Source organism: Scomber japonicus, chromosome 22 (assembly GCF_027409825.1).
Source record: "Scomber japonicus isolate fScoJap1 chromosome 22, fScoJap1.pri, whole genome shotgun sequence".
Lineage (NCBI taxonomy): Eukaryota > Metazoa > Chordata > Actinopteri > Scombriformes > Scombridae > Scomber > Scomber japonicus.
Genome location: NC_070599.1, coordinates 16,378,375 through 16,392,109, shown reverse-complemented (window position 1 = coordinate 16,392,109; position 13,735 = coordinate 16,378,375). Strand labels below are relative to the sequence as shown.

Below are 13,735 nucleotides of genomic sequence, written 5' to 3'. Positions count from 1 at the left end.
CATACCATGCAAACTAGCTGATAAAACTGGATTTAGTAAATAGACAATCAGAGGGCAAAGAGCAGCAGACTGTCTTTACTGCTGTCTTTTTATTCAAATGCTTTAATTTAAAGTTTCAAAGTCTCTTATATAATAAACTCCTTATTTTACTCATATCACAGAGGAAAGGAGGGAAGCAGTGAAGTTTAGAAAATAGGGTTGAAATTTTAAGGCTGGTAAGGAAACTGCATATGAGAGGAAAAAGTTGTGATGCCTTCATTTAATGCCTATCATTTCATTATTTTACCCCCAAACAATCATAGTTCCCAAAAAAATGTAGATATTGAAGTCTTTTGATATTCTTCAGCAGTATTCACCAATAAAATGTGCTTTCTCAGCTCAAGTACACTTTATTTGGTTGTAGCTGATAGGAAGCAAATGCATCTGTATTGCTCTGTGTCCGTGTGTCTACAATAAATATATATTATTAAATGTGCAATTTGAATGTAAATATGTGATTTTAAAGTTGGCTTAACCAAACTAAATACCATTAATTTAAAAGCTGAGGTGACACTGACACTGAGATGATGAATACTGATTTAGTTACTGACTCATTTGTGGAATAAGACGTTGGTTCTTCAGTCATTTACATATAACTAAAGGCTAAAACTACATACACAGCTTCATCGGAGACAGGTCTTAACTCAGCTTTGAATATGTTGTTTTCCTTTCAGATTTTCCTTCACATGACTTGCTTTATCCTACTGGACATAAATCCCTCAGCTCCATGCATACAAAGTAGAGCCGATGGATTTGTGTCACTCAGCTCTGTTACGCTTTGTCCATATTCATGTGCGAGCTGCCATTAAGCAGTGATGTAAAATGAGAAATATGACATGATGTCTTGTTGGTAATCTGAGCGTTGAATGTCACGTCTCCGAGTCAGTGAGGCGGGTACTGTCAGCATTTTTTAAGCAATTCATGTTTTTGTTTGTGTGATTTAAACTCAATAATCAGATATAAAGATGGAAGCATGAACCGTTAAAAAGAAAACTATTGCAAACAAGTAAAGGAATGTGGCCAACATTTCTGAAAATACTTATTTGATTGCTATCTGACTTTTCCCAACTTCCCCTGTTGCTGTTTCCATTTGAGGCAAGACAGCGGACTGCCCACCCTAGAGACATATTTAATCAGATTTAGATATAAATAGATAGGAGAGTGGATCAGTTCTCTTATCTGAGTCTTGGTATTCCCCCAAATGTCAAATTATTCCTTTTTAAGTCAAGTCAGTGTACTTATAGATCATGTGTAAAGTAACACATGTTGACCAAAGAGGTTAAAAGTACAGCTAAATAAGTAACAGGGTACAAATTGAGCTTGAAAATTAATTGATTTTGGACTCTTTGGCTCACACTCTTGTACACAAACTGCTCACAGACCTGCTGAATGTGCCTGACTGTCAACTTTGTGGCGTGGCTTGAGCCATTCGTAGTGTGGTTCATATAATAACAGGGTGTTGGACGCTGCTGAGTTATCAGTTACGTGTGTCTGGGTTGAAATTTGTGTTTGTTTGGCCGACGGTTAGAGCATGACTGTTGCTTTTGAATGATGCTGCGGTTGTGGGCGTGATGAAGAGATCTCATCCAGAGATGAGATAAGAAAAGTAAAAGGGGAGCACAGGCATGCTGTTGTAGGAGCAGCAGGTTAATAAAAAGCATATTAACGTTATCATCATCATCAGTTGTTGCTGTATCGCCGTCCATCTCTGTCTGAACTATTCCAGTCCGTGCCGGCCAGTTCTGCTTCAGTGTCCTGCATTTCTCTTTTGCCTCCTCTCTGTTTTGTCAGTCAAGCTTGAAAAGAGGGGATAAAGCAGACAGGAGGGGCTCACTTTTGGGAAGGGGGTACATTTCTAAATAATGGCCTCACCACAGGGTCTAAATGAGTTCACAAGGCGAATAATAAGAATTTTGCGCTGGAACGACTGTTCTTTTGACCTGTTGTCTTTCTTTCGCCTTCCTCCCCTCTCTATTTTTGAGGAACCTCCTTCAAGTCTCAGTACATGTGTGTTTGTCCACCACACCATTAAAAAGCACTTCTTTGCCTCTCTCGGGATTCTTTCAGAGTGGCTACGATTTGCATTAGAAGTGGCTGAGAATGGGCCCCCTTCCCGTTTTCCTCCCTTTGTCCCACCATTCTTTTATTCCTGATTCTTCTCACTTATGCGCCTTCCTCGCTTTGTGCTGTGCATTATATAAGAGAGCTACGTAACACCGGCCAATCAGTCAGCCAAGATGGTCACAGTGCTGGGCACATGCTTTTTTTTCACTCAGCAACATAAATTTCCTTCCTGTTCTGGAAATATGTGAATGCAAACATCAGATCTGTGAGAAACTTTTGAATTTAAAAGCAAAACATGGAGCAGATGATTTCCTCTAAAAGCTCATTTGTTTGTCCACTAACCTGATTCACCTGGCCGCATACACAACCCTCACTCTTGCTGAGGCTGCTACTGAAAAAGGGTAAAAATGAGGCCACTCAAGCAGTATTAATCTGTACTCCCAGGGACGTTAGGCTTTAGCTTTGAGCTACAGCTTTGGACTATTTGGTGTCTCTCAAGACATACTGTGTCTATATTTACCTGGGTGCAGCTCTGCAACAGGCTTTTAACTCGAAAGTTAGGTAACAATTACCACGAAGTCGCTCCATGGCAACAAAAGATTATGGGCTTAACCTGGACCTAGGCTAACAGGCGCTGGTCCAGATTGTGTACTGTTTATGCAGCTGTAATGTTCTCAGTGTCCACAGGGGGTTCTGACCTTTGACCCTGTCTCGATGTGCAACAATCCTGTTAGATCTGGCTGTCTGGCTGCATGGGCACAGCAAGAGGTAATTAATTTAGAAAGAGTCTGATTCTGCAGAAGTTCTTCACCTAGATAATCAGAGTTAATGAGTGCGTGTGAGGGCAAATAACGCTGGCGAAGTTCACATCTGGAGACAGTTTTTAACTTAGTTAATTAGTTAAGATCAAGTTGTCAGATTTAATATAAACCATTGTGCAAAAGAGCTCGTCAGAAAGGTTTTTAATGTTGACAGTTACACAGAATTGAAATAACTTGACTTCCCCTGAGAGGTCACACAAGTCATGAACAAATCCAAGAATGAAAACTTCATCAAATCGTAAACAATTTAATATAATTAATTAATATACTGTATCATTGGCTTCTGTTGTGATGTCACAAACATCTGATATACAGCCTGCTAAAAAAGCTGGGAAGCATATAAAAGAAACAAAAAGGATTATTTACATTTACAGTTTAATTCACATTTGGTCCCACTGCACGCTCCAGAAGGGAAATTACAAAATCAAGCAATTATTTTAACAACAAATTCAACCAAAACAAATAAAATCAGGCAATACACACAAACTTTCAGCCACAGTAAATCATATACACTAATGGAGTAAGGAGTAAAGTAAGTAAGACTTCTCTCTACAATTGATGTGAAACGAAAGCATCAGAAAGTTTCATAGAGAAGTTTCCCTGAATGTGAAAATTGTGGAACGGATGAAGTGCAGAAATGCGTCTCGGCCCTCGTGAAAGTGCAGCCGGGTGATCTTCTCCATTTTCACAATCCACCATCCTCCTGCAACAGGTCAGAAGTCATGTGGTTATTTAAGGTTTTGGACAGGAAGCAAGCTCTCAGATGACTTACAGAGCTGATTACAAATGTGAGCTGTGTGTTAATGTGTACACAGTTGTTGATACGATACACATGTGGATACGTCTACATTTCTTTAGAAAACTTCTAATCCTGTACTAAATTGTAGTTATAGGCTACGCAAAGCCCTGTTTTGTAAGTGTCATGTCCTTCAAATCAACATATGTCAAATTAATTATTCTGGTCTCCATGACTACCATACTAATGTACATATACTGTATGTGTTGAAGTCCATTTGCAACTCTGCAAAAAAAATTACATTTTTAGCAATCCTCCTCACTATACGTTCAACCATGTGCTAAATCTGAGCTTAATCTTCAACCTGTATGTGCAAATGTTTCTGTTAAAAAGTACATACAGTTCTAATCTATTTTCACTAGGCCAGTTTACTTATTGTCCCTGTGAGAAGAATTGGGGTTAAAATCAGGCATCATATTGTGTTTATCTAGTAAATTAACACATTTGTTATAGTGCATGGGAAGGAATTTGAATATATGAAAAAGTTTAACAGGAGAAGCAAACTTTCTTGGCGGTATAAGAGAGTGAAGTATCAAAAAATACTACATCCTAGTGACATCTGAGGTTTTGATTTTAGATCTCTGTATCTAATGTCCCCGAATACATTTGACCAAGTACCATGGTCTTACTATGGGACAGATAATGTGGTGCTTTTGCAAGTCCTATGGTTCACACTATAGTATGCACCATGGTACATTAATTAGGTACAACTTTCTATACATACCATAGTAAGCAGAAGGATATTTACTATGGTACAACTACCATGTACTGCTATGGTACACTGTTGTATGTACTATAGTTTACCACAGTATGTACCATGGAGACATTTCTTATTGGTTTGGATTTTATGTGTGTACAATCACTGATTGTGATCAAATAAAACATGAATTCATTGAAGGAATAATACAGCATTTTGGGACATATGATAATTCACTTTCTTGCCAAGTGTTAGATGAGAAGATTGATACTACTCTCATGTCTCTATGCTAAATTTGGTATACAATGCCAGCAGCTGGTTAGCTTAAAGACTGAAAAAGGCGGGAAACAGTTGTCCGAAACTGCCGAAATGCACCGTCCAGCACCTCCAAACTCACTTGAGTCTAGTTTGTTTAACCCACACAAAAAACTAAAGTGTAAAAATTAAAATGCAATGGTTTTTAAACTTTTGTCAAACTGCTGAACTATTTCGTTAAACAACCTTAATTCCTAGTAGGAGCAACCATCCAGTTTAGTGCTGCTACTCCATTTGCCACAGTCCCATTTAAACACTTCCTTGCACATTTTATCAACAAAGGATCAAAATTACACACAGCAAACATTTTCCTTTTCCTGTTTCCCTTCATTGGAAGACCTGACAGAATCCCATAATTGCAATCAAAACAGCAATAAACAGTACTGTAGGAAGCTAGTGTAAGGCCGAGCTAAAGAATAGCTGGCTCACCTCCACCAGCCAAACCAGTCACTCCAGATCATGTTGGTTCATGTTGGCTCACTGCAGCTGGATAACATTGTTTCATATTGTTTTGCTCCTCCTTTTTATTAACTGTTTTATTATCTGGTGAGGTTTCATGACCTCCAGGGATTAGACACCTCATTAAAAACTCTGCGTGTGCTTGCATTCCCTCATATCCTCCAACCTTAGTTTACTTTTTTGGAGTTTTAAAGAGTTTTAGAGGGTTTGTTAACTTACATCATCGCTGTCCCGACAGTCCCCACAGAGGCATCCCAAGCAGCCGTTGACCACCTGGATGCCACAGAGCACCGTCTGTATCACACCCATGGCCAGCAGTATGGAGAACAGAACAACGTGCCACATTACTGCATTCTTAGGGAACACGCAATCTGACCAGATATCCTGGTCCAAGAGGTAGCTGGTGTTACCCCTGTGAGGCAAAACAAAAGAGGAGCATTAGCTTATACGGGACAGCATTAATACAGCTTTTTGGGGTGAAGCAGGTCCAGTTTGGAGTGCAGGAGGAAGTCATGTGATGACTGAGTTGAAGAAAAATGTGTCAGTAAGGAGGTAAATGGAACAAGTGAGGAGTGGAGAAAGAAAGCACATGGAAAGCAGAAAGGAGAGGAAGTGAGAAAAAAAGTTCTTGATGGAAAAAAAAAGTTTTGTTGAAGAAGACATGTATTCATCATTGCATCATGACTTTGGGAAATAAGCTGGCTCTGTCCACCTTTTGTTATAATATTGGAATCCACCCAATGCTTCTTTTAAGCACACATAAGTGGCCACAAAGTTGGGACATTTTCAACAATGCCATACAACACAGCATTACAACTTTATTGGCTAATAAAAGTCATGGGATATGATCAGGAGGTCCAGACACCTTGTGGTTAGATTGCTTTGTCATATTATTAGCAGTTTGACACTGATAGATAATATTCTGGGTTCAAGGTTAGAGCTACAAATAACAAATATATTAATCTCAGCAGCATCTCTCTCAAACTCTAGATTCTTTTTTTTATGAATCAATACATTTTTGTCCAGAAAATGCCAGAAAATGATGAAATATGCCTATTACAATTGGCTTGTTTGTGTCCAATAAACAAGCCGAAACTCAAAGATATTCAATCGACAACGACATAAAGCAACAAATCTTCACACTTGAGGGGCTGAAACAAGCAAATGATTAGCATTGTTGCTTAATAAATGTCTCAAAACCACTAGATAGTAAGACAGTAGAAAGGGAGTGTGTAAGAGCAATACTTGGAAAAAGGGAAACAGAAAAAGGGGAAGCTGAAGTTTAATGTAGGGAGGACAAGCTGAAGTTCAATATTAATATAGCGCACCATGTATTGTGTAACCAAACTTGTTTCCCTTCCTGTAAACACCGGTGCCCTTTAAACTGCTGTAATCATGGACTTCATAGCCAACATATTAACAACATGCTCATATATATTACCTTGTTCTCCCAATCACCTGTTGGCCCATCATCAGATGAGTCACTTTTTCCTGTCTTCATATGCAACAAGGCTTACCTCAGTAAGCATATCTTAATGTTTTAGGACACAAAGTATTTACTACATCAACTGTCCCTCCGCTTAAAGTTTTTATAAGGTATGAAAACTCAAGTCTGTAGCTAAATACGGCCTCTAAGCAAAGGACATTGTCATTTAAGGTTTTACATTTGTCACATTTTGAAATAAAGTTATAAAAGCAGAAAAGCAGAAAAGGACTTTGGAGGAACTGTAGTAGTTTTCTGCCAAAATATCATTAAAAAGACAGAGCAGGTTCAGTCTGCCACCTACTGGAATATAATGGTATTACATTGTTTTGTTTTTACAAGAACTGAAATCGTTGTGCAGCTCTAACAAAGATAAGAAAGATAAATATAACTGAATATAAGATAGCACAGATAACAAAGGAGTGTAGAGACAGCAGTATACCTCAAAGAACAAGGAAGGACTGCAGTGGGCGATGACCTATTTTTAGTTTGTTTAATAAAAGGCTGCAGCAGCATTATCTACATGCCTAAAAAGAGTACATTTAAATGACTCATGTTGGAGGAAACACTCACGTGCCGAGGTTTTCAAAGGGGTATTCCCATTTGCCACTTGCCACTTCACACTTTGGTCCAATAGCCATACCAGCCGAGGCAACGCTGGTGCAGTAAATCGCTCCAACCAGGCCGAAAGCAGAGGAGAACACCGAGTTCAGCATCTAAGGCAGAAATGGGAACACATTTTGAAATCATTTTGCTTATTCTTTTTATTTGGATTATTTTTTCCTGTAAATGTTTATTTTTTAACATGTTGTTTTGAGGATTGTCAATATTTTCTTGTAAAATGTCAAACTTTGACTTGACGTGATTAAGAGCAGGCACAAACACAATTACATGCAACCTGGTTTCATTAGTAAAATGATCTGAAATCATAATTGAATTAAATACACTTTTAGTGTGTTGAAACTTTGGAAGTGGTAAAAAGAATAGACATACTGTTACTTTGCTAATAAGAAAAAGTATTTTTGGCTCACATATTCTTAAAATACCAGTAATACCTGATATACCATACCATAAACCTTTGTAAAATAAATAAAAATATAAGCTAAGAATAAAAATCTTGCTCAGGATCCGCTTACTAGCCTTTTCCATTTGCATTTCTTCCATTGAGTTTGCTCAGTTGTCATGGGGATTAAATAAACATTATGCTCAGATATATAGGTACTGATCTCTCTTCATGACAGCTAATCAATCTGAAAGCTCCAGAAAAAGCAAGTAAGTGGACACTGAGTTAATGTTTTAATTCTTACAAGGTCGAGAATGAACTTTCATGCTCAACAAAAATCAAAAATCTCTAAATGTAGAAAGTTAAAACTATATTTCCTTAAGAAAAACATATTAGTCATGCAAGAAGTAAAGGCAGATTACACAGTTTTTCCTTTGCTGTCCGAAATGGCTCAACAACCCGCCAATTAACAGTCTGGTGGTTGCTGATAATTCAACAGACACAATTTTTCACTCTGCTATTGCAGTGAAAGTGCACTGTACATTAATAATGTTCTATAGTAATAAATTAAATAAGTGAACCGTAGTGTATTGCAAATAAAACACTTGTTAATTGTCTTTGAAATGACGTCTTTGCCTTTTACCACCCATCATTATCTAAGTACAGTGGGTGTAAATCTTTCAAATTACTCACCCTGCAACGGTTCCCACAGCAACCTGTTCCACAGCAACCCTTGCCCCCGGCCCTGATAGCTGAGCAGCTCGGGCACAGCATCTGAAAAATTGGGACGAGGAAGTGTTGACTCATTAATCAAGGAAGAAGTTTAGTTTAAAGTTTGATTGATTGAACTTTTGAATATTATAAATGCAACTTTGAGCTTATCAAAAGCATTGTATATGTATGTATGTATGGGGTGCGTGTGTTTGGTGTGTTATCTTATCTCTTTAGCCAAATATTTGTGAATCATGCAGTGAATTTTTACTGTCTTGTCCCAAAAGGCAATGGCACCCATACACAGTCAGACAAGGTAAAGAGGAGAGTTCAAACTTCCTTGTCACTGTTTCCACCCGCGATATCACGGTCATAAAGACTTACCCTTCAACAAGGCTCAAAGTTCACTGTGGTGCCCTTATTAGATTATGTGTTTATGAATTAGGAAGTACGTTTATCTATAAATGGTCAGCGCCATCACAGTTTACCTAAAATTTCTCTTCATGGAAAAACCTAATTTTAACACCATGAGAATCTGTCACACAAACACTGATCTTTATTTAAAGTCAAATGGGGAAGCAGCATAGTGTAAAAATATTCCTTTACTAGTAAAAGACTAAAAAGTATGTACGCGTTATCGGCAACATGTATCAAAAGGGAAATGTACTCCACTCAGAAAAATGGCCGAGGTGTAACTAATTGGATCTGTTTTATATACAATATGTTAGGTAGTTTAATAGCTATAACAATAAACACACATACATATTTTCAAGGTTTCATCAAATGTTTTGTGTCTAAAAGCTTAGTTTAATAACTTTAATTGACATATAAATGTAGCGATGAATAGAAAATAATACATTTTCCTTTCAGTGAGGTATTAGTTGTACAAAGTGGCAGTAAAAGTACCTCAGTGTTATACTCACTATTAAAGTAAATGTCCTTTTCTTGTTTTAAGTTTGTTACAGAGGCAACATTTTGCTTTTCGGATGTTTAATATTCAATTTCAAGATGACCTTTTGTATGACTGCATCATAAATCAAATGGAAAATCCTCAATAACAAAGTTTTATTGGTGTGGACTTAAACTGATATAACTACCCACCACACATTTAAGTACAGTTTAAGAGTTACTTAAATGAAAAATATATATGGCAGTGAAATACTTATACTCCACGTGAAGGTAAGACATAGTTATTCCTTAAAATGTACACACTCAATAAAAAGAAAAAACAAATAAACTTTACAGGTTTACACAGAGCTGAGTTAATGGCAGAAAAACTCAATAAAAAATGCAATAAAACAGCAAACCAGACTTTGTAGATGTACACAGATGAGAATTACTCACAAAGAGGCCTCCTCCGATGATCCCCCCCATGAGCCAAGCCTGGAGGGTGATTTGGTCATTATCCAGACTGTTCCCATCGGGGAAGAACAGCAGCAGGTTGGCGATCATGCAGATGAAGGCTGAAGGCAGGAGGATCAGGCCTATCAGGCGGGAACACTTCCCAGTACAACACATGGTTTTTATCTTTCTTTCTTTCTTTCTTTCTTTCTTTTTGTCTCTCTTTCTCCTCTCCTCTTTGGAGTGTCTTCTTCAAAAGGAAGTCGGTGAAAAGCAGGTGAAACTATAAAAAAAAAGGAGGAGGAGGCGAACGACAGCGGGACCGCTCACCAATGACAAGCTCGAGCTCTCAACACTGAGAAAGTCAAACACGACCAGTGACAGTTATAGCAGGAAGGAGACAGGGAACAAAGGCCACGGGTTGGTGTGGCCGCCTCCGGTCCCATATCAGACCTGCGTATCTACTTATAGGTTTAGATAAAGATTTTTTTTTTTTATTGCTTCCTTTAGCAGTGTTGCAGTCAAAATGTAGGACAAAAAGGAAACCTAAACCAAGCATACACAAATGAGAGGGGTACATGTGTGTGTGTTTGTGCTTCAGGGCTCTATGTTTTACCTGGATGCCCTTTGATACCTGCGGATGATGATACCAGACTGTTTGTTCTATTTATGGCCTAAACAAACAGTACAGAGGGCTTGGCTTACAGGACAAGCTTAATATGAACTAAAAATACAGAAACTGACCTCGTGTTTTAGTGTATGATGTAATTAGATGAGCTCATTGGGTTGATTTTTAGCATCACGAGTAGGAATGTGCAAATATTTGCTTTATCTGAAACCAATACACTAAAATTGATGTTATGTTTAGAGGCAGCTCATTTTAGCGTTAACCCTCCTGTAGTCTTGCTGTTGACCGTGCAACTTTTGTGCTTCCAGGTCAATTTTGACTGGTTTGACTGTTAATAAATTATAAGTATAAATTATCACCCAATTCTGTGATAGACATTTTTATCCAACTTATTACTACAGGTTTTACACTTTGGAGATGATGGTCGATAGGCCTCATTTAAATGAAATAATTTATTAGTTAAAAAAGCAGAAAACATTTAAACTAAATTCAAGATCAGAGGAAAACATCTTGATGGATTATCACAAACTGGTATATATCACAAAGTTCAGTCAGGATACTGTTCTGAAACCATTTTAAATGTTTGAATGGCAGCACTTAATCACACCTGTTGTCCTCCTGGGTCAAAACTGACCTTATTTAACTGTTCATAATAAAGCATAAAGTACTAATGGCCAGTTCAATGAGAGTAGTGATGATCATACTTGCAAATAATGTAGTATGGAACCATCCATGTAATTTTTAGGCAATTAGATGAAATAAATCCATATCTGATATAAAAAAACAACAACAAATGTGATCCGAGGACAACAGTTGGGGTAAGTGCTCTGCAGATATTCAGTATTATCATTTATAAATTTGTTGTTGTGATGACATGAACACATCATTTTACCATTCCACAAAAATATACTGTCCAACAAAATGAGTTACTGCACTTTTCATCACACATATTAACATATTGATCTTGTGTTATAGAAGAGTACTGTTTAATTAATTGAACATTAGTTTGATTATTTCATTTGTGTTTTTTCGTATCATACGTTCCTCATTAATGTTGTGATCATTATTTTTTTAAGCACATCATCCAGCCTTGGATACAAAACATATCACAGTGATAAGTTGACAAAGTAATGATTTGAAAATATGATTCACAATGCTCGATACCAAAACACCAAAGCAAGCCTCGGACCCTCTGGTGTCTCTAATTCCAGTTTGGTATTTGGCACCACAAATATACACTTAAAGGATGCATGCTTTAAAGGTGGCTCCTGCATCTTAATACTTTCAGTATTTCTGGTGAACATTTAACTGTAATTATTCTAAATGTTCTTCATGTTAGTTGAGAAAATATATATATAAAGAATTGCTTTGGAGGAATAATTTTTACTTTCACTTTAATGGCAGTGTTTTTGTGATGTAATTGTGTAAACATACTCTTCCTGTTCAGCGACAACCTCTTTATCAAAACATCAGATCTCAGAAATCCTTATCTCTTCTTTAAAGTCTCGTTGTAGTGCTGCAGTTTAGTCATATGACAAATCGTTCAGGGAGAGAAAACTTAAATAATCTGAAATGGCAGGTAAGTGAGTTTTATACATTTTTGAATATGTATTTGATATCGATATTCACTGATAATACCTGTGTTTATACTTATATGAACAATGCCTAATGTTACTAAAATAGGAAATAATATTCTAACGTCACTCAAATTAGGAGCAAAGCACTACGTTAGAGATTATTTATTTTCATTCTTCATTTAATTTGCATATTGTTTTTTAAATAAAACTTTTAGAGAGTTTAAACAGAGATCAACAAAAGAGCTCACACTTGCTTTCACTTTTGGATTGAGCATGTAAACATTTTAAAGGAGGATATTATGAAGACATTGTACTTGCTTCTGTATTAAAGATGGTGATTATGATTATTATTCTATACCTGAAATCTCATTAATAATTGAGAACAACAAACATTAATTAAAATAAGTGAGGACTTGCGAGAAAAAATAAAAAAATAACAATGCTGTGTCTCCATGTCCCTCGCCTTTTCTTCCCTCAACTATCACCTTTGTCTTTTTTTTTCTCCTCACTCCTCATACTTGTTCTTTTGCCTCTTCTCTTTTTTTCCTTTCAGTTTCTGGTTTCTGATATAAGTGAACAGCAGATTCTCAAATCAATCAATCAATTCAAGTTCTTTAATCTAACCCTTTTTTCCATTTAGATTATTATTATTACTACAATATTATGAATTAAAATGTTCTTTTACGGCACTTATTAATTCAGTTTATGCACTTTATCCTATTTATTTAGCACCTTGCACTCATATTGGACATATTATTTGCATAAGTCTACAATGCAGCAGTTTTGAGAAGAGATTTAAACTAATCTGAGTTTTGCTCTCTAGCCCACTCTGAAAGCCGCCCCGTCATGGTAACTTTTGGTACCGTTTGGAGGATTCAACTGAACCCCCAAACATCCAGACCCCGACGATTATCAGGTGAGTGTTTGAGTCTGTAAATCTGTTAAATATTTTTAACAAATATGGTGAATACGTCTCATAATATATCATAAATACCAATTACTCAAATTATAGTATCACATCCTATAAAAGAAATGACAGATAACTACACAGTTTCAGTCAGTTTTTAGGTTCATATGGTTTGGAAAAATATTTATGTAAAAACTACCTTTGACTTTTTCATCCTATATTTAATATACAGGGGCCACCAACTGGGATCTTACTACTGTAAAAAAATGTTTTAAAACAACCATCACAGTAAAATGTTGTAATTTCTTGTGAAAACATTATTAGTGGTAATAGTAATGTAATTCATTCCATATAAATATGCACTTTTCTTTCATATAAATAACAGCTTTTAACCCAAGTGCAATCTTTCCACACGCCTTTAAAATGACTGACAGAGTGCCCCTACCCCCCTGATAGTGTATGATGCTTTAAATTAGGACCCATGGCAAACATGAACTGCATATTGTAATGCTTGTGAAAATTCAATAAAGAGTATAAAAAAGCAAACATGAACTCAATGAATAGTTCCAGTTGGAGAGGCAGAATTTTAGGTGCTTTTGACCAAGGACCTCAATACATTGGTAATTTTCAAAAGCACTAATTAAATGAGAAAAGAACAACTTTATGAAGATGTTTCATGAAGTCGCTATGAAACATCTTCATTGATAAAGTCATGAAAAATGGGGAAGGTGGAATAAAATACCTGTCAGGTATGATAAAAGGTACACCTGTGGGCTCTGCAGGTACCCCAGATGGTAGGATTAGGGTCAAAGGTGAAAGTTTCAACTTTCTCTAATTAGGTTTAAGTTGCTGATTTAAAACTGAGGTTGTTGTTTTGCTTTGTCTCTCCCTTTT

At 36.7% G+C, this 13,735-nt stretch overlaps 1 protein-coding gene across 1 annotated transcript; it reads right to left on the bottom strand.

The window, feature by feature from the left end:
* Positions 1-3,366: 3,366 nt before the first annotated feature.
* On the bottom strand, positions 3,367-10,111 carry tm4sf5 (transmembrane 4 L six family member 5). The gene is made up of 5 exons (XM_053343612.1): positions 9,733-10,111; positions 8,371-8,451; positions 7,248-7,390; positions 5,411-5,603; positions 3,367-3,627 (listed from the first exon to the last, which is right to left on the bottom strand). The coding sequence occupies exons 1-5, from the start codon at positions 9,904-9,906 to the stop codon at positions 3,610-3,612; spliced, it is 609 nt and encodes a 202-aa protein (XP_053199587.1). The 5' UTR covers positions 9,907-10,111; the 3' UTR covers positions 3,367-3,609.
* Positions 10,112-13,735: the final 3,624 nt, after the last annotated feature.